The sequence below is a fragment of the Rattus norvegicus genome, chromosome 3 (genome assembly GCF_036323735.1).
Source record: "Rattus norvegicus strain BN/NHsdMcwi chromosome 3, GRCr8, whole genome shotgun sequence".
In the NCBI taxonomy this organism is placed as follows: Eukaryota; Metazoa; Chordata; class Mammalia; order Rodentia; family Muridae; genus Rattus; species Rattus norvegicus.
This window is the reverse complement of record NC_086021.1, coordinates 111,307,439-111,327,539: the sequence shown is the minus strand read 5'-3', so window position 1 is coordinate 111,327,539 and position 20,101 is coordinate 111,307,439. Positions and strand designations below refer to the sequence as shown.

The 20,101-nt window shown below is 43.1% G+C and overlaps 1 protein-coding gene across 6 annotated transcripts in view; it reads left to right on the top strand.

Annotated features, from left to right (window-relative positions):
• Nucleotides 1-4,724: 4,724 nt before the first annotated feature.
• Hipk3 (homeodomain interacting protein kinase 3) overlaps nt 4,725-20,101 on the top strand; it is a 70,953-nt gene continuing 55,576 nt past the window's right edge. For 2 of the 6 annotated variants that reach the window (XM_063284647.1, XM_063284646.1), the window contains exon 1: nt 4,729-4,988. In XM_063284647.1, the coding sequence (XP_063140717.1) occupies nt 4,967-4,988 (22 nt within the window). In that variant the 5' untranslated portion in view covers nt 4,729-4,966. Of the gene's footprint in view, nt 4,989-6,347; nt 6,816-20,101 lie in introns of those variants that run through there. The other 4 variants (NM_031787.2, NM_001395080.1, XM_063284648.1 and 1 more) reach the window with 3 other exon arrangements.

The following is a 20,101-nucleotide window of genomic DNA, read 5'->3' as shown; positions in this document are numbered from 1 at the left end:
GCCCTGGCTGTCCTCTGTAGCATTCTCTTTGTTGAGCAAGCTGGCCTTGAACTCAGGGATTCTCCTGCTTCCTTCTGAGTGCTGAGATTAAAGGTGTGAACTATTACTGTACAGTCTGTTCCCCACCCCACCCCCTACCCTGTCCCCAGGCATGATTTCTTTGTGGAGCCCTGGTTGTCCTGGAACTTGTTGTGTAGACCAGGGTGGCCTTGAACTCGGAGATGATTTGCTTGTTTCTGCCTCCCAAGCACTGGGATTAAAGGTGAGTCACCACGCTCTGGCTTATTCTTGTTTTGATATGGCTTTCTATTAAGTTGCCCGTGATAGATAGTTTTGAACTTCGAACCTTTCTGTTTTAGTACCTGGGACTGTAAGCCTGTGCCATCATACCCAGCTTAACAAAATAAAACCAAACACATTTTTTTTATTTGTGTGTGTGTGTGTGTGTGTGTGTGTGTATATATATATATATATATATATATATATATATGTATGTATATATATATTTTTTTTTGGATGGGGTCACACTGGAGGTCAGAGGGCAACTGGTTCTCTCCTCCCCTCAAAGTGAATCCCAGTGCAGAACTCAGATGAACAGACCTATCAGCAATCTCTTTACCCTTTGAGCCGTTTTGCCTGCCGTGTTTGCTTTTTTAGTCTTTTTAATTATTATTATTATTATTATTTTTGGAAGAGAAGCAGAACTTTGGGCTGGGCTTTTGAGTTATTCAAATATGGGCTGGAACAGCTAGCTTCTAGATGGGTTTTTCTATCCCAGCCGCTCCTCCCTGAGGCCCAGATATACAAAGTTGATCTCCAGGAAGAAGGTAGATTATTTGCATTGGGAAGTCAGGACCTCCTCCCCGGAGAAATAAAGCCCCCAGATAAACTTTTCCTTCTTGGTGTATAGTTAGGGAGCTCATTGGTTTTTCTTGACCCTGTTCCCCCCCCCGCCCCCGTTCCCCCTACCTCTTCCTCCTACCTCCTTCCCTTGCCTCTCCCCCTCCTCCGCCTCTCCCCTTCTCCCCAGCCTCTCCCCCTTTCCCCCCACCCCCTTCTTTTCCCTCCCCTCACTTTCCCCTTTCTTACCCACCCCCCCAACATGGAAAAAAAAAGGACCGGAAAGAATACCTAGGATCTGAAGGGGAGAAAACAACAACCAGAAAACTCCTCAAAGCCCAACTTCCTTGAGGAAGATAGCTGTGCGTGGGTTGGTGACTCAGGCTGTGACAGAGTTCCAAGGTTTTTCTGGAAACTGCAGTGCTTTGAATAGAAGCATTAGCATGGTGAGCTAAGGCTGTTCGAGGCCATTTCTTGAAGCTGACACCTGTGTGCAGTTCAGTAGAGGTGGATACAAGGTCAGTGCAGGGAGGACTGGCCCCATCTGGACAGAGTCCCACCGGAGGTGGAGGCAGACCTAAGAGAAAGAAAGACCCAGGTCTGTGATTGCTTGCAGGCTAAGTTTGTGGACAGCTTGTTTCTGCTTACATAGAAAAATCTATTCTTTCATTTTATAAATATTTATTGCGTTCCTATTCTAGACTGTGGGGGATCAAACAACTGACACATGACAAAAAAAAGTTCCTTTTGGAAGAAGACAGAAAATGTACATGAGCCTATCTAAGATGGCTGGCCCTTGGGAGAGACAGAAAGATATTAAGATATGCTGGGCCTGCTGCAGGTCTGTGAATTGCAGCTACTGTAAGCATGGTAGTTACAGGCTGCTGAGAAAGGAAGCTCACAAGTTCAAGGCCTGTGTAAGTTACAGAGTGAGTTCAAGGTCGGCCTGGGCAGGTTAGCAAGACCTTGTCACAAACTAAAACATAAATAAAGGGGCTGGGGTATTGCTCAGTGGTGGAGCGGTGCTTTGCGATAGTTTCAGTGTCTGGGACTGGGGGGTGAGGGGTTGGGGGGGATTAAGAGTGGCTTGAAAAGGTGAGGGAGGACTTGGAATAGAGGAAGAAATGACCAGGAGGACGGGACAGGACTCAGGAGATAGCGAGTGTCTGGTTCTCCAGTCCTGTGGAGGGTCCTATGTTTAGGCCAGTGTGGCTTTGACTTTTTACTGTGATAGAGACTGGCTGCTGTTGGAATTAAAATATGAATAAGTAGAAAGAAAGACAAATGGATTCCACTGAGTATTCTTTCACCCAAAGATTGTCATGGCTTCTTTGAGCACACTTTCCCTTCCTAAATAAACCCTTCACTGGCTTCCTTTACCCGAGCCCACTGGACTCCGTGACCACACATCCACTCCATCTCTGCTTTCCCCTGCCTTGGTTTATCTTACTTTCATTCCAGACTTAGTTCCCCAAGGCTTTTCTTCTGTTTTCTTCCTTTCTTCCTTTTGCATATTTATTTTCTTCTGCCTTAAGTTTTTTCCTTTGTCCCTCTTTCCTCCTCCCTCCATTTCCCCCTTTCAACCTTTCCCTCTTTTCTTAAAAATAATTTTTTTTTTTTTTGGAAACAAGGTCTCCTGTAAGTCAGGCGATGGTGGCTCACACCTTTAATGTCAACACTCTGGAGGCAGAGGTGTGTGGATTTCTGTGAATTTGGGGCCAGCCTGGTCTACAGAGTGAGTTCTAGGACAGCCAGGGATACACAGAGAAACTTTGTCCTGAAAAAAACAAAAACAAAGGGCAAGATCTCATCCTGCCCAGGCCTAATTGTGTAGCTAAGAATCCACAGAAGACCATAAACTTCTGGTTCTCCTGCTTCTCCCTCCCCAGCACTGGAACTACAAGTGTCATCTTTGTGTCCTATTTTCTGCAGAGCTGGGATTGACCTCAGTGCTTTGGGCTGGATAAGTATCTGTCAACTGAGCTGTCCCCAGTCTCTGTCTCTCTCTGTCTGTGTTTGTTTCTGTCTCTGCCTCTCTCTCTCTCCCTTTTTGTGTCAGGTGTCCTTCTATACCACTCTCAGCCTTGCTTCTTTGAGGCAGGTCTCTTGACTCATCTGGAACTTGAATTTTTTGGGTAGGCTGGCATCCAGCAATCCTCTTGTCTCTGTGTCTCATTCCCCATGGCCCAGGTTGGGCTAATTCTGCCTGGCTTTTATGTGGGTAGTTGGATCTGAACCTCAGGTATTATTCTTGGACAGCAAGCCATCTCTCTAGCTTTCCACCCCTCTTAACATTTTAGTTTTGTTGTAAGGTTACCTTAATGCTTTTTTCCTTTTATGTGTGCCCCTGTGTGTGTACGTACTCCTGTATGCACTGAAGGCCCAAGGTTGAAGTTAGATGTTTTCCTTACTGGATTTGATTTTAGGACTCCCTGGACCTGGAAAACTTTTTGAGACAAGGGCTACATGAAATTGCTCAGGTGGACTCACTGTGTAGCCCAGACTTTTTTTTTTCTTTTAAAGATTTTATGTATATGAGTACACTGTCCCTATCTTCAGACACACCAGAAGAGGGCATCAGATTCTATTACAGATGGTTGTGAGCCACCATGTGGTTGCTGGGAATTGAACTCAGGACCTCTGGAAGAGCAGTCAATGCTCTTAACCGCTGACCCATCTCTCCAGCTTGCCTAGACTAAGTAGTTGAGATCACAGGCCTGTGCCTCTATCTCAGAAATAGCCTGTATTTAAAAATATTCGGAACTATGAGAGGATAATTAGTCTTTCCTCACTCAGTAGGAAGTCAGTCCTTTAAAAAAAGAGCAACAACAACAACAACAACAACAACAACAACAACAACACTTCATGGTTTTAATAGATTATCTGCATGTTCCAGTTCAGAATGGATTTGAGGGGGAAGAGATGAAGTGGATTAGGTTAGGACACAATAGGCTTACTGAGGAGGGGGGACTTATTTATTTAGCAAGCTTTACTTGGTAGTTTTAAGTTAGGTACTATATTTAGTCACTGGCAAGGCAAGGGTTAAAAGGTGACAGAAATCCTTCCTGGAATTCATAGGAAGGGGGGTGGGGTGAACTACTCAGCAGAAAGGGGAGGAACTCTCACCTCCAGTCTCTTCATAAATGTAGCAACCCACAAAACCTGAGGAAAGTCTTCCTTAGGAGGCTAGAGATATGTTTGCAAAAGCTGTGAAAAGTTAGTTGTAGTGGAAAGAGTTCTCTGAGAGAGTTCTCTATTAGTGTAGATTTTTTTAGCAGTAATTTTTGTTTTGTTTTTAGATTGCCTTAAAAGAAATCTAATATAAATGCTAAAGAAAAAAAAAAAGAATGGCTCAGACATTGGCCTCTTTCTGTAGGTAGACGCTATCTTGAGCCTCCCTCCTGTTCCCTCCATCTTCTCACTACTGGTATTGTAGGCATGCAACACCACGCCCCTCTCATGCATATGCCTCTCCTAAAAATCAGTCATTGGTTTTTCTACTTTAGTCTTCACGGAGTATCCTGTCTTGAAGAAAACACGCATCACTAGAAAAAGGCTTATCAGTGGCCTCGAGGGATACCCCTTTCTCTTTTAAAGACATTCTACACAGTCTTCTTCTAGTTTGAAAGGCAATAGGTAAAGGACTATGCAGCAAGTTGACCCCCCCCCCCCCTTTCGTCCCAGCTGTTGCAATAGAAACATATGTGTGGAGAAATATATCAGCAAACTCAGTCCTACTAGTAAAGATACAAAGAAAGCAAAGAACATTTCCATTGTAGAGACAAAGGTGCTTGCGTTGCTGAAATGTTAAACATTAGTTTAGAACAACAGGACCCAGACGAAACAGGTGGCACAATAGGTTTACTGAATGATGGGTTGCTTCAAAGATAGTTGCTTTCTGGAGCGATAGAGGGGTGGAGACTAAGGCTTTGCTCTATAACCTTGCTCACGTCATCAAAAACTTGTCTAAACCCTTGTCCTAGCATAAGAGTTTGGACTATGCATCAGTAAGATTCTTTCATCTCAAATTCCATGGTTCTATGGTTACGTGGGTGGAAATGGACCATTCTGTCGATTTCCTAGTTTCCAGGAGCGAAGAAACTAGCTTGGGTGTGGAACTAACTCGATGGAGAATTATCAACGTAGAGGTGGGCAGCTTCCCGGTGACTGTGGTGGTGCACTTGGAAAACTTCCAAGAGAGTCCTTCCCTCATTCTTTGACATGGTGTGACAAGTCTGCCGTTTTGGAATGAGGGAACGAGAAGGACCTATTTTAGGCTGAGACTATTCATTTGGCTATTTCTTTGTTTTTAGACTCCTAAGATGCCAAGACACAGATTTTAAAGGGGTGGGAAGGGGAATTAGGATGGGGTAACCTGGAAAGGCCTGTGGAATCCTGCTTCCGCATCTGAACCCCTTTTGGGTATTAGGATCATCCCTTAAATGTGTATTTTTGGCAGAGTGGGCCCGGAATCAGGCTCAGAACTGCAGAGGAGGGCTGACGGAAGCTGTTCCTGCTGGAGGGATGGCGTGAGAGCTCAGGGTTGGATCCGCGCGGGCCGCCTGGCGGGCTGTGAGCGTCAAGGGCGCGGCTGCGGGCGGACCCCGGGGAGGGGCTTCGCGGAGGCGCCGCGGCCCTACCCGAGCGGGGCCGCCGGGGCTCGGCGCGCAGAGCGGCCGAGCGGGCGGTGGCGCTGCGGAGGCGGCGGCCAAGGCCGGCGGGCGCGGAGGAGGGGCCCGAGATCGGAGCTGCCCGCCGCAGCTGCCCGGGTGACGACTGCCGGCAGCGCGGCGCCCTGAGGAGTCCCAGCCGCAGGCCCCTGGCATCGGGGCCTCGCAAGCAGCCATCGTCCTTGTCTCAACCCTGGGGCTGGGGAAATGGGCCCTCACCGCCGCGGGCCCTGCATCCCGCGCTGCCCGTAGGCCCCGGTGACCCTCCGGCTTGTCACTGCCCCTCTCCCCAGTCGAGCCGTCCCCACCTCAGGTCCCCGGGAAGGAAGATGAGGGAGACGGGCCCTGCGATCGGCAGCCAGAGAAGCAGCAGCAGCAGCGGTCGGGGGAGGGTGTTTCGCCGTTTCCTCTCAGCCGCCAGGACAAGATGGCAGCGGCCGCCGAGAGGGGCTGAGCCCCGGCTGGGTGGCGCCGCCTGCTGAAGCGCTTGGCTCCGGGTCCCCGCACGGCCCCCGCGACCCACCCTGGACATGCTCAGGGCTGCAGCCGCCCGAAGCGGGGAGAGCGCGGGCCTCTAGGAAGGTAAGGAAGCGGGGCAAGGGCGGGGAGCTCGGCGTCGTCGCAGGATCTCGGGGCCGGGGGAACCCTTGGAGCGCTCCCACTCCGTTTCCGCCCGGTTGTCCAGTGCGGCCGGCCCGGGCGGTTCCCGAAGGCCGGCGCCACACCAGGCCCGAGGCGGCCGGACGCGAGGACTGCGCGTGCTTTCCGCGCGCGCTTGGCGCAGCCTCCGGGAAGCCGCCCTGGCCGCGCTGGGCAGTCCGGGCCTTCCCACAAGCCAAGGTTGCGCAACGGCTCTTCCCAGCAACCGAAGTTTTGTTTGGTCCCACGGGGGGCCCCCTCTTTCAGCTCGGTGGCTCTAGGCCGTCACTACGGAGACCTCGTTCCTTTCATTGATGGGAGCGAACACCAACGTGCACACACGCCGCCGGAGCGCCCAGCCCCGTGGCTGTGCCGCGGAGGCTTGGTGGCCCTGTCACCGGCGTCGCGGGGCGGCGGGTTTGGAGGGTGTCAACTCTGGGGACGTGCGTGCGTGTGATTGTTGGGGAGGAGAAATGTGATCCGCGGCTTCGCGTCCCCAGCGGCGGCGGGAGGAAGGCGTGGCGGCCGCGCGGCGGGGCTGTTGCCGGCTTCTCTCGTTACGGCGGCGGCGGCCCTCTTCCCTTCGCGCTGGGGGAGATCAGCGGAAAGGACTCGGGACCAGAATGTCTGTTTTCCTGTCTGAGGGGAGACGGCTGTTGTAAAATGGTATGTGGATCTCGGGGGAAGCCTGTTGTTTCCCAGTTTTATCTGTGCTTGAGGGATTGCGCTGAAGGGTGTGTGCGTAAATTACCTTGGACCTGTTACAGAGTAGTCACAACATGTTCGGTCCTTGAACCGTGTTTTCACAACCTCTGGCTGGCCTGCTAGCGAATTTATTTTTCCACCTGTCAGTTCCCTGCTTATAAGGAGCTTCTATTAGCAGCAGCAGCAGCAGCCGCCGCCGCCCCCCCCCCCCCCAAGGTTTCAGATTATGGCCCAGTTTACAGGGAAAACTCATGGTTTTATGGTCAACTTTGTTTTGGTTGTCTCTGGTACAGGACTGGAAAAGTTAACTGGATCACCAGTCTTCGTTCTCTGTACCTCCGAGTTGTTTGGAGAGCTGCAGTTTTTTATTTTTCAGTTTTCTATTTTAGGTTTTTTTCTGTAAGCTATAGCCTCTCAAGTGGGGTACTTCAAACAATTTTACTTAATTTCTAGATTTTAATTGCTTGGTGCTTGAAAAATTTAAAGAAAATTTTTTTCCTTTCTGATCAGATTATGAAAACATTTCCAGGTTCTTCTTCTTCTTCTTTTTTTTTTTTTTTTGTTCTTGTTTACTAAGAAAAATAATCTTATGTTTATCCACATTTACTATTTCAGAAACTGGGCAAATCTCACCATATGTTTGATAAGTCTAGATTCTGCTTAGGTTTGCAAGTGCAGTGCTAATTTTATACAATGAGCAACGATAAGGTTTAAACAGGTCATGATTAAGCTTAGTATTTTAAGTAAACAAAATATGACTGACCTTTTAAAAATTGCTTTGTTGTATTAATTCCTCTGTCTTCATGACACTTAACAGTAATTGAAGTTTAACCAAACAACCCAAATTCTTAATTTTTAAATTAACAAGATATTTCCTGGTATATTTATGACTGCATTCATATAAAGGGCAGGGAGCTCTCATTTGTGAAATTTAGCGTTTAACCTGTGTCAGTTTATTTTTCTTAAATTATTTTGATTTTTAAAAATTTGTTATAGTATATATAGCATAGAGATATATCAGAAATGTCTGCTTTTCCAGCGTTTGGATATTTTATCGTACTTTAGGGAGAATTTATTTCTTAGGTCCTCCTTTCCACCCTCGGAAATATATTTGCAAAAAGAAAAAATATTTTTGAGGATGGATAAAAATATAGCATCCATGTTTTAAACAGGTAAGATGAGCTTGAAGTCTAGAACAGAACTGGCCATTAAATGTTTTAAATTTATATTTGGACATTGCTGACTACAGTAGTTAAACATACATATTAGGCAAGCAGATCATAACATGGTGAGACAGTCTTAGCATTTTGTCATAATGCCTTTTCCATTGAACTAGTCATTATCTTGTTTATAAACCAGCCGTTGGCTTCTGGGCATGGGGTTTTTAGAGTCTCATTAAAGTAGATGGTTTCTATGAGATAATTCTTGTAAATGTGCTTGAGAAGAAGCTGAAGATTATACTCTGTTAATTTTTTTGGATGATCTGTCATAGGATACCATAAAGTAGGGTTGCAAATTACAGAGGTCGATTGCTGTAGCAAGTATACCATTTGACACATAGATATTTGTTTAATGCCAGTGCTGAATGCTTGCTTTCCTGCAAGTTCAAAAAGCAGTAGCTGTTGAGTGACTTTCCTGATTGAATTTTTGTTTTTAAATATTTGCTGCTTGAATACTGAAGGCATATGGAAAAGAGGAAGAAGAAAATGTCAACCTCACAATGTGGAATTGTTAATCAAATGTAATTCATGCACATCCACTGAAATGGAATAATTGTTTGCATCTATGTTGCAGTGACTTATTCCATTAACTTTTGCAGTTAACTTTGTTTTTTTGAGGTGGAGGAGTTGGCTTCCTAGTACAGTTCTCATTGCAATGGTTCATCCAGTATGATAAGGTGGATGAGAATTGTCCTACTGGTGGTTGATTCAGAGGCATGGAAACATTGTTTCTCAATGCCTTAGGGATGTTCCCAAACTGGAATCGCTCTACTTTCCACAAGTGGTTACTTGTGTCTTATATTTATTAGAGCACACAGGCTAGTTTTGATATACCGTTATCATTGCCACCAAAGGAGGAATTCTCTTTGTAAAATTTGTGTGTTGCAGCTGTCCTGATTTCTTAATATCCAGAGTTCAGGTTTAGTGTTGCATGTTTAAATTGGAAGCCACTTCTGAAGAGGGACTTTTCTTGGTGTTTGTTTAGAGGTACTGCCCCTCCTCCACTTTAACTAGGGTATAGTATTTCTCTGGGAAAAGAGAACTTTCTTAGAACACTTCTCGAGGAAGGAATGTTTGCATGTGATGTAAATATATGATGAAAGGAATTATCTTAAATGTCCTTACTAGCTCTGGAGCCACCTGCCTAGAAGTTATAACCTTCCCTGGTACCTTTAAAGGGTTATAACTTGAAGAAGAATATGTATTTGGAGCAGAAGTTTTGAATCATGGTACGGTTTTTTTGCTTTTGTTTTAAAAAAAATTTTTTTTCTAGATGAGGTTTCTCTTTGTAGTCCTGGCTGTACTGGAACTTGTTCTGTAGATCAGACTAACTTTGAACTGAAGAGATCCTTCTGCCTCTGTCTCCTGTGTGTTGGGATTAAAGGCATATGCTACCACTTCGGCTTATTTTATTTAAAAAATTTAAAAAGATTTATTTATTTATTATATATAAGTACACTGTAGCTGTCTTCAGACACATCAGAAGAGGGCATCAGATTTCATTACAAATGGTTGTGAGCTACCATGTGGTTGCTGAGATTTGAACTCGGAACCTCTGGAAGAGCAGTCAGTGTTCTTAACCGCTGAACCATCTCTCCAGCCCATTTATTTAATTTTTACCGGAGTATTTTGTAGTCAACTTAAGGAAGCAGTTAATTTCTTTTGGTTGTCTTAGTCTACTTAAGAGTAGTTTGGGCGGGGTTGGGGATTTAGCTCAGTGGTAGAGCCCTTGCCTAGGAAGCGCAAGGCCCTGGGTTCGGTCCCCAGCTCCAAAAAAAGAACCAAAAAAAAAAAAAAAAAAAAAAAAAAGAGTAGTTTGGGCAAAAGCAACATTAGAGTGCTTTTTCTACAGCTCTATTGTAGTTCTTCTGGATGTTGTTAGTCATTCTGTAAGAGCTTGGAAGACTAGACACAGTAAGGAGGTGTATGTTTACATACACACACACACACACACACACACACACGTATATATACACATTATATATTATGTATAAGTGTTTGCCAAAGTAGGTGTTGAGTTCCTTAGTCTGGGGCCACCTCAGTTAATTCTTGATGTCATTAAACAAAGGCCACACAGTCGTCTGTATTCTGAGACACCAGGGTAGTTGCCGGAGACCTAAAAGCTACTCATGTGAAAGTGAAAAGAACCAGAAACATGCTGATAGTGTGCATAATGATATGATTAGGGTGTTGTTTGTCTTAGCAGATTTACTTTAGGTCTTCTGTAGTAGCTCAGGGTGGCTCATTTTCCTGCCTCTACTGCCCAAGTAATACCACCAGGTCTGACTGATTTAAAACAACAAAACCAAGAAAACCCAAAACAACAGTAACAAAACAACACAAATACAAAACAGTATAAAAGTTTATTACTTCTGGCATTACAGGTGTGTAGGCCCTTTAAAAAGTCTCAGATTACAGGTTTCTCTGAAATCAGAAGGGCAAAGGGCAATGAGTCCAACCTACAGGATTCTATTTTGTTTTAAAAGATCCTTAAATACTAAAGCCAAAGTACATATCACATTTTATAGACGTTGTGTTTTCCGACTGAATTAAAGCCTAGTTTTCTCATACCTGTCACACAATCCACTTCCCAAGGCAGACAGGCATGCATTTATTTATATCTGTCTGTTCTGGAGTGAAGCCCAAGATTGCACACATTCAGCGTGTTCTCTATAGCTTAGTTAGATCCCTAGTTTCATATAGAGGTATTTTGTTTTATTTATGTAGATTCTATTGTTTTATGTGCATAGATACATTGTCTGCATAGTTATCTGTACCACTTGTATGCCTGGTGTCACAGAGACTGGGAGAGGGCACTGAATCCTCTAGAACTGGAGTTGCAGATGGTTGGGAGCCACCATGTGGTTGCTAGGAACTGTATCTGGGACCTCTGGAAGAGCATCCACTGCTTTAGTTGCCGAGCCATCTCCAGCCTACCTTCTGTTTTTGTATTGGACTGGGTCTTACTGTAATAGCTCTGGCGTGCCTTGAACTCTAATCCTCTGGCTTCTGTCTCAGTGCCAGAATTACCAGTGTTAGCATACATTACCTCTTTTCAGAGTCAATCTAATCTAATTAATCAGTTCCCCTACCACCTAGCTCCTAGGTCTTTGAGACAGACTACTGTAGATCTCAAACTCTATTCTTCTCCCTCTATTTCCATCTCAACTCTATGCTCAGCCTAAGCATTTCAGTATTTCTCGACAAGGTCTCACTATGTAGCACTGGCTAGCCTGGAGCTCACTAATGATCAGGCTAGACTCTGCCTCCACCTGCCTCTGCCTCTACTGGACTAAGCATATCCTCTTTTAAATGGGTTGATTTCCATATTCATTTTTGCTTTGCATTTTCTTTACTCCTATCCGTAAATGGTTTGTCTGTACGTGTGTGTGCACGCACGCGTGTGTGCATGTGTGTGTGCATGTGTGCTTGTTCACATATACATGTATGGCCATGTGTTTGTCACAGAACATGCGGCAGTCAGAGGACAATTTTAAGAGGTTTGTTCTTTAACCACAAGATGCTGTGATCAAGTTCAGGTTCCTTTCCCTCATCCTTTAATAAACTAAAAGGAGATTTAGTATAGGGAAGAATAAGAAAGTATATTACTCAGTTGAGTTAAAACTTTTTTATTTGGACAAAGATTTAAGTTGTCAAAGATGAATTCTGTGGTTTTTTTTTTTTTTTTAATTAAAAGATTAATTTATGCGGGGCTGGGGATTTAGCTCAGTGGTAGAGCGCTTACCTAGGAAGCGCAAGACCCTGGGTTCGGTCCCCAGCTCTGAAAAAAAGAACAAAAAAAAAAAAAAAGATTCATTTATTTTTGGCCATTTGTAGTGGTGCACACATTTAATCCCAAATGCAAATCTGTGAGTTCAAGGTCAACCTGGTCTACATAGTGAGTTTAAGGACAGCCAGAGAGCTACATAGTGAGACCTTGTCTTGAAAAAAAATTAATTTTGTTTTATGTATATGAATCATTTGCTTGCATTTATGTAAGTGCACCACATGTGTACCTGGTGCCTGTGGAGGCTAAAAGATGGTGTTGGGTCCTCCTGAACTGTTTGTGGTGGTGGTAACCAAACAGTCTTCTGCAAGAATGACAGGCACTTTTAACCGCTGAGCCATCTCTCCAGCCCTGAAAACTGATTCTCTAGTGTAACTCTTGGTCACACTGAAAATAAAGGATTGCTGTGTTAAGTCACATGTATGTATTTTCTCCTCTACTTTATGTGGAGAACATTTTCTAGTTGAAATATTTGTTTATATTATGATGAGCATTACATTAAGATTAAGCTTAGGGATATAGCTCAGTTCATGAAGCCCTGGCTTGATCCCCAATAGCACATAAAATCCAAATATATTGGTCCAGGCTGATAATTCCAGCAGCATTCAAGGGGTATAGGCCAGAGGATCAGAAGTTCCATAGCATCCTCAGATACGTGTTGAGTTCAAAACTAGCCTGGGGTATGAAAAGAATACTTGTAGAGTATATGTCATTCAACCTTTCCTCTTTCTTTCTTTCTTTCTTTCTTTCTTTCTTTCTTTCTTTCTTTCTTTCTTCCCTCCCTCCCTCCCTCCCTCCCTCCCTCCCTCCCTCCCTCCCTCCTTTCTTTCTTTCTTTCTTTCTTTCTTTCTTTCTTTCTTTCTTTCTTTCTTTCTTTCTTTCACTAATTAATTGTTTTTCAAGGCAGAATTTCTCTGTGTAGCCCTAGCTGCCCTGGAACTAACTCACTCTGTAGACCAGGATGGTCTTGAACTTACAGAAATCCGCCTGCTTTCACCTCCTTAGTGCTGGGATTAGAGGCATGTACCACCACCGCCCAACTACTCTTATTATTTTAATGTAGTTTATTTTTATGTTACAGTTGATTACATTTGGATTACCAAGAAAATTATCTGAAGGTTTGATAGGAAATTTAAAACTTACCTATATTAAAAATGCTTATAACTTTTTTCTCTTTCTCCTCTCTTTCTTTCTTTTGGACAGTACATAGCTAAAGTTCAGACTAAGCTAAAATTCACTGTATAAACTAAGGCTATCTTTGAACTTAGGATAGTTTTCTTGCCTTGGCTCATTAGTACTGATATTTCAGGTATGGGCTACTACACCTGGATAACTTCAAATTCTTTAATACTTTCATACATAGTTGGATTTGTTTATAAATTTTTACAAAAAATAAGTTTTAAAATAAACAATAGCAAACTTTGAAACATATGCAGTAAATTACTTAATTACAAAATATTTTCCACTTTAGAGAACAACTCCATGAAGGCTGTAGAATATTTTTGTAGGCTTCTCTCATATACTGATTAATAGGACAGAGTCGTGTAAGGTTTGGTAAACTATACGGGTTTAGATACAGTTTAAGTAGTTAATAAGTTAGAGTGATAACATTGAAGGTTGGATATGGTTTTTAAGAGATTATTTCCAAAGTATAATTTAAAATAAGTCTGAGGGCTTTAAATGTGTAATTGATTGAGATTAAGTGGGGCATAATTACAAAATTGCAATGGAAATGACAGGTTATGCTGCTGTGGAGCCAGAAGCCACGCTGCTGTCTTCATCACTGCTTCCTTCCTGTCGGAGCCTGGCCTGACCTTCAGGTTCCTTTTCTCTTTCCGCTTGCTTGCTTGCTTGCTCGCTTCCTTTCTTCCTTTCTTTCCTTTCTTCTCCCCTCTGCCACCCTTTTGGAACAGAGTTTCTCTTTGTAGTCCTGACTGTTCTGGAACTTCTTATGTAGATCAGACTGGTCTAGAACTCACAATGATCCAGTTTGCTTATGCCTCCCGAGTGCTGAGATGATAGGTTTGTGACCCTGTGCTTGGCTTCAATACTTTATCTTTTTGTTTCTGAGACAGGAGTTTGTCTGTCTGTGTAGCCCTGCCTGTCCTGGAACTCACTCTGACTGGCCTCCAATTCAGAGACCCACCTGTCTGTCTTCAGAGTGTTGGGATTAAAAGTGTGCTCCACTATGCCCAGCTTTGTTAGTAGTCTTCTTTGAGAAATTGATACTTTCATTGAGACAGTGCCTCATCATTTGATTCTGGCTGATTTGGAGGAACTTACTGTTGAAGACTGGCTTAGAACTCTTGTCCCTCACTCCTACTCCCCATCCCCCACCCAAGTGCTGGCATTAGAGGTGTGTAGCAGTTCTGGCCATACCATGTGTTTTGATGATGTTTGTCACTGAACTTCCTTTATGTCCTCCCAGACCCATCTCCACTTTCCTGCTCCTGCCAGCTTCATGTCTTTTTTAAAAAAGTAGCCATCTGGGATTGGGGATTTAGCTCAGTGGTAGAGTGCTTGCCTAGCAAGTTCAAGGCCCTGGGTTCTGTCCCCAGCTCTGGAAAAAAAGAAACAAACAAAAAAAAGTAACCATCAAGTCTAATTTGTGCTGCCCATACACTCCTAAGTATAGGGCAGTATATTCTTTTTTTTTTTTTTTTTTTTTTTTCGGAGCTGGGGACCGAACCCAGGGCCTTGCGCTTGCTAGGCAAGCGCTCTACCACTGAGCTAAATCCCCAACCCCAGGGCAGTATATTCTTAAAACAGAATGAAATAATACATATTTTTGTGCCAATTCTAGTCAGTTTTGGAAGAGTTAGTGTAAGTATTTTTGTATTAAACTAGTTGTAAATATAAAATTAGATAATAATTGTTCTAAGTCCTACAGTAATTGGGTTAGTAATCTATCTAGTGTGCTTTAATTGATTTTTTTTTTTTTTTTTTGCAACTGGCTCATAGACTTAGGCTATAAGAAATGAAATGTTATTATAGCTGTCAAAACATTTTGCATGTTTGATTGTCTACAAAGATACTGTTCCCCATCTGGTATCATCCTTCTGCTTTAAAATAATTATAGCTAGGAAGAGTGCCCTGAATCTTTAAAACCAGTACTTGGGAGGCAGAGGGAGGAGAATCTCTGTGAGTTCAAGGCCAGCTAGGACTACATGGTGAGACCCTGACTTCAAAAATCAAAACTAAAAAGCAAACCATATTTTCTTATTTTGTGTGGCGTTTGGAGGAGAGTGTACCTAGTGGACCAGGGCCCGTGTGTGAAGAAGAGGACAGCTTGGTGGACTCCTCTCTTTACCTTTGTGTGCGTACTGAGGATTGAACTCAGGTTGTTTAAACCCGAAGAAACTTGTTTTTGGCCATTGTATTAGTAAAATTTGTGCAGTTGTACTTTTCAAAACATCATCACGATCATTACAGTTTTAACAAATGGGAAAAGCAGTCTAATAAGTTACACACATATACAGTAGATTGTTATCCTATTTAAAACAATAGGATGAAGGTTCAGGGAACATTGAGAAAAGAATGGAGAGAATCCCAGAGGCTGTTGTGGACACTACTTTTTGACATGCCATGATTTTCTGTCTGTCTTTCTTTCTTTATTGTTTCCTCCTCTTCTGGAACCCTGAGATAGGGTTTCCCTGTGTGGCTCTGGCCGTTGACTAGGCTGGCCTCAAATTCAGAGATCTGCTTGTCTTCGCCTCCTGAGTGCTGGGATTAAATTTTGTTCCTGTGTATGTGTGTGTGTCTACTACAAGTGTGTGGGGACCTGAAGGGCATCAGATGCTCTGAAGCCAGAGTTTCAAGCAATTGAGAGCTGTCTGAAGCAGGCCCTGGGAACTGTACTTAAACTGCCGAGCCATGCATCTCTCCAGCCCCATAGCTGTTGAATTCTTGAACTCACAGCCACTGTGATTACTTTCACATGGTTTGTACAGGATTGGGCCTGTCAATATCCTGTCATGGGAAGGAAAGGGACTCATGGGGCTTTACTGCTCCCTGAAGACTTATATGTGGTGAATGGTTGATTAGGAGAGACATGCTAATTAGTTGTGTGGTCACTGGTAAGATGCCTATGCTTGGGACAAGGTCTCACGCGCTCATATAAACAAGCCTAATGAAACCCAGTGGGTCACATACACACAGAAGGTAGGGGGAGAACTGCAGCAAGTTTGGGAAGAAGGTGATTGAGTGAGAATGAGGTGAATAAGAGAGGGTAAAGTTGTATGAATATGATTACAATGTGATATGTACATGTGTGAGAATGTCATGATGAGGACCAGGTATATAATCTAATAAGCTGAATGAAAGGTGCCCTGTGAAAGGACTAAATAGGTTTGTCAGGTTTTACATGTATTTTGATTAAATAAATTCACATTAAAACAACTAAGAAAATAGATTTTTGATTATTTCATAATTTTATAGTAATTGAATAACTTTTTTGCTACACTGATATTTAACCTCTTTCAAATATAAATGTTATATAGCTTTAATGGTTTCATAGTAAAATATTTGTGTGCATGTGCACACAAGCAGAGGCCAGAGGTTGATGTGAGGTGTTTTTCTGTTCTCTCTTAGTTTTGAGGTAGGGTTTTGTATTGAACATGGAACTCACTGATTGGCTAGGTTTTCTGGCTAGCCACACCGTTGCATCTTCTTACCTGCCTCCCAGAGTGAGAACATACACACAGACACACTCATGCACTCGCACACGCACACAGTCCTAAGCCTGGCCTTTTATGTGGATGTTGGGATCTAAACTGAAGTTTGGACTGCAGGCACTTAACCCACTGTCCTGAGCCATCTTCACAACTCTGGTTTGTTTGTTGTTTAATGAGTTGAACTTACAGCTCTTTGCATGCATGCATGCATCCATCCAGAGACAGGGTCCCTGTAGCCCCAAATTATTAAACTCACAGAGATCCACATGCCTCTGCCATCAGAGCTGAGGGTGGTGGAGGCAGAGGTAGAGGCAGAGGCATGGGCAGGGGCAGGGGCATGGGCAGGGGCATGGGCAGGGGCAGGGGCAGGGGCAGGGGCAGGGGCAGGGGCAGGGGCAGGGGCAGGGGCAGGGGCAGGGGCAGGGGCAGGGGCAGGGGCAGGGGCAGGGGGTTCTCTGCAAGTTTAAAACCAGTCCCAGTGGGGTTGGGGATTTTAGCTCAGTGGTAGAGCGCTTGCAAGACCCTGGGTTCGGTCCCCAGCTCCAAAAAATAGAAGAACAGTCCCAGTAAACTTGGCATTAATATACCAATTGTAGACGTCTGATTCTAGGTCATAATACTGTCTTAGTAGTGGTTTTAACCTAGTTTTTAAGGTTTGTGTCTGTGAATAAACTTTTCTTTCAAATTTATTTTTTAAATGTTTACTCTATTTTAATTTTAAAGGCAGGACTGCACTCCACCCCTGGTTGGCTTGTCAATACTGTAGTCCAGGTTGACCTCAATCATTTGACCAGTTCTTTTGTATCCGCTTCTTCAGTGCTGTTGTTGTATTATCTTGAAATCTTTTCCCCCTTATAAATTTGAGTACATTTTAATTTTAATATATTTTAAATATATGAACTATAGTAGATCATTTTGGTAGATATTAACAAAAGTAATCTGAAACTTCGAACTGAAGCTTTATGAACTGATTTTTTTGTTTTTCTTGAGACTGGGTCCCTCCATGTAGCCTTTTCTGTTCTGGGTCTGTCTTTGTAGACCAGGCTGGCCTCAAATTGCCGCCGCCTCTTGAGTGCTGGGTTTGAAGTGTGTGTCACTGTGTCCAGCTTTATGAGCTAAATTTTGAGTTTTTAATTTTAAAATTTAAATTTTTAAATTTTAAAAATTTAAATTTTTAAATTTAAAGAAAGTACTAGGTAAACCTTTCCTTCAGCCAACCAGTATTTCTACTTTTGATGTTTATCAGAAGCTTAAGAGAAATGTAGGAAATTACCTGTCTAGTGGGGTGACCCCCGTTTTAGACTGAGTTGGACTGGTAGGGTGAGTTCTAGCACCTTTGGAATGTCCAGCAGGTCATTTTCTGTTCCAAAAGTTGGAGTGTTTTGCTAAGTCAGGTCAGGCTTGTTATTTAACACTGAGATTGTGGATAGTCAACACATTCTCTAGATGCCTTCTTCACAATACTGCTGGAAAATACCCAAGACTTCAGTGTTTTCAGATACACTGTTTTGTAGGCACTTCAGATAATAGGCTTTGTTTGTGAAGCTTTACATGTGTGCTTCAGTTCTGTGCAAATGTCTGTGTAAAGTGGGTCAGTGTAACTTACTGGTTAAAGTAGTAGTCAAAAGAGCACAGGGAATGGTGCAGGTATTTTAAATTGGGGCAATTAATGATTGAAAGGTGAAAATGTCCTGCTGACACGAATGGCTCATTCTCTTATGTGTCTTGCCTTGTATTTCAGAGAAGACAGAGCAATGGAGCAGTGGCAAGCTGACCCAGCACTGCTTTGTCAGAGTGCTCCAGGCTCTCAGTCCCACTCCCAACTCTACTTCAGTGCCTTGTCCAGACTTGCTAAGAAAGACATGTCAGGCCTCATGTTATAGTCATGTAATCCTGGCTGCTTGGGAGGCAGAGGCAGGAGGATCACAAATTTAAGGCCTTGCTTTTGCTACAGAGCAGCAGATTCAAGGCTTGCTTGGATGATGCTGTTTCAAAGTAAAAAATAACATCCCAAGAATGTAACTTATTGTCTTGCCTAGCAGGTTTGAAACTTCAAATTCATTGTGAAAGAGAAGAAAGAAAAACAGGTCTTTTATATTGTAAAACATTTATTGGCTCAGATAATAACAACCTGCTTGTAGTCTACTGACTAGTCAAATAACACACTAGTCAAAAGCTCTAAAAACCTAAAATACTGTTCTTTCCTTTTTTTTTTTTTAAGATTTATTTATTATAAGTACACTGTAGCTGTCTTCAGACACACCAGAAGAGGGCATTAGATCTCATTACAGATGGTTGTGAGCCACCATGTGTAGCTGGAAATTGAATTCAGGACCTTTGGAAGAGCAGTCAGTGCTCTTAACCGCTGAGCCATCTCTCCAGCTCTTTTTATGTTCTTTACTTTTAAATAAAGAGATTATACCTACTACTTATGAATACTTTTTAAATTTAAAATAGGCCAGTAAGGCGGGCATGGTAGCACTTAGTGCAGCACCTAGTAGGCTGTCAGGTAGATTAGGAATTTGAGTCCAGCCTGGGCTGCATATTAGAGACTGATTCAGAAAGCAGAAATAGAACAGAGGCTGGCTAATGATCCCAGGGACTGGACCTGTAGTTTGGGGTTTTATGTGCTTTACAGTTCAGTCACAGTGAATGACCTGGACAGAAGGAATGCTTAGTTACAAGAATATTACAGAATTCCTGCCTCTTGAATCCTTAGATACTAACAACATTCATTCTTCCCCTTTAAGAGGGATGTAAAATATTTATGTTTTATTTTATGCATTTGTGTGTGTCTGAGTGTGTGTATGTGCACAGCATGTGTGCAGTGCCCATGGAGTCCTGAAGAGGTCATCAGATCTTCTGGAACTGGAGGTATTATGGTTGTGAGCGTCCATGTGGGTTCTAGGCACTGAACTGGGGTCTTCGGCAAGAGCAGTAGGTGCTCTTACTTGTCGAGCCATCTCTCCAGCTCCAGAACCATGTCATTTTGTATTAGGGATTCAGACATCTACTGGGATTGTCTCCTTGGTGTTCTGTACCCAGAGGATGAGGATGTTACGAGCTTTTTGTCTCTCGGTATATGTTACAGTAAATGATGCATGATCTGTAACATTGTCATTGATTTTAGTTCATTCTATTCATAATATGAACATTCCCCATTTTTACTTAACACTTGAAATTGGCATGCATTTTAAAACCAATTATATCTTAACTTTTAGGGATTTGTGTGTGTATGTGGTACACAAAAATGTGGTAATTTTCTCTCTAGAGTCGGGTATCATATGTAGGGCCTTGTATTTCCTAGGCAAGCACCCTAAGCACTGAGCTAAAGCTCTCCACTCTAAGAGCCATATTTGTATTGTATGCTTAGTACTTTATGATACTGTGATACTGTGATAAACTGATACTCAGTCACATGCCAGATTATTTCAGAATTCATTACTGTGTGCAGTAGTGGAGAGAACACTATTTTATCACTATTTTATCTGTTTTGGTAAATTTGCTGGTGAGCATCTGTCTAGGTAGGGGATGGACTGGAGAACTTCTGCACTGTGGACTGTGCTT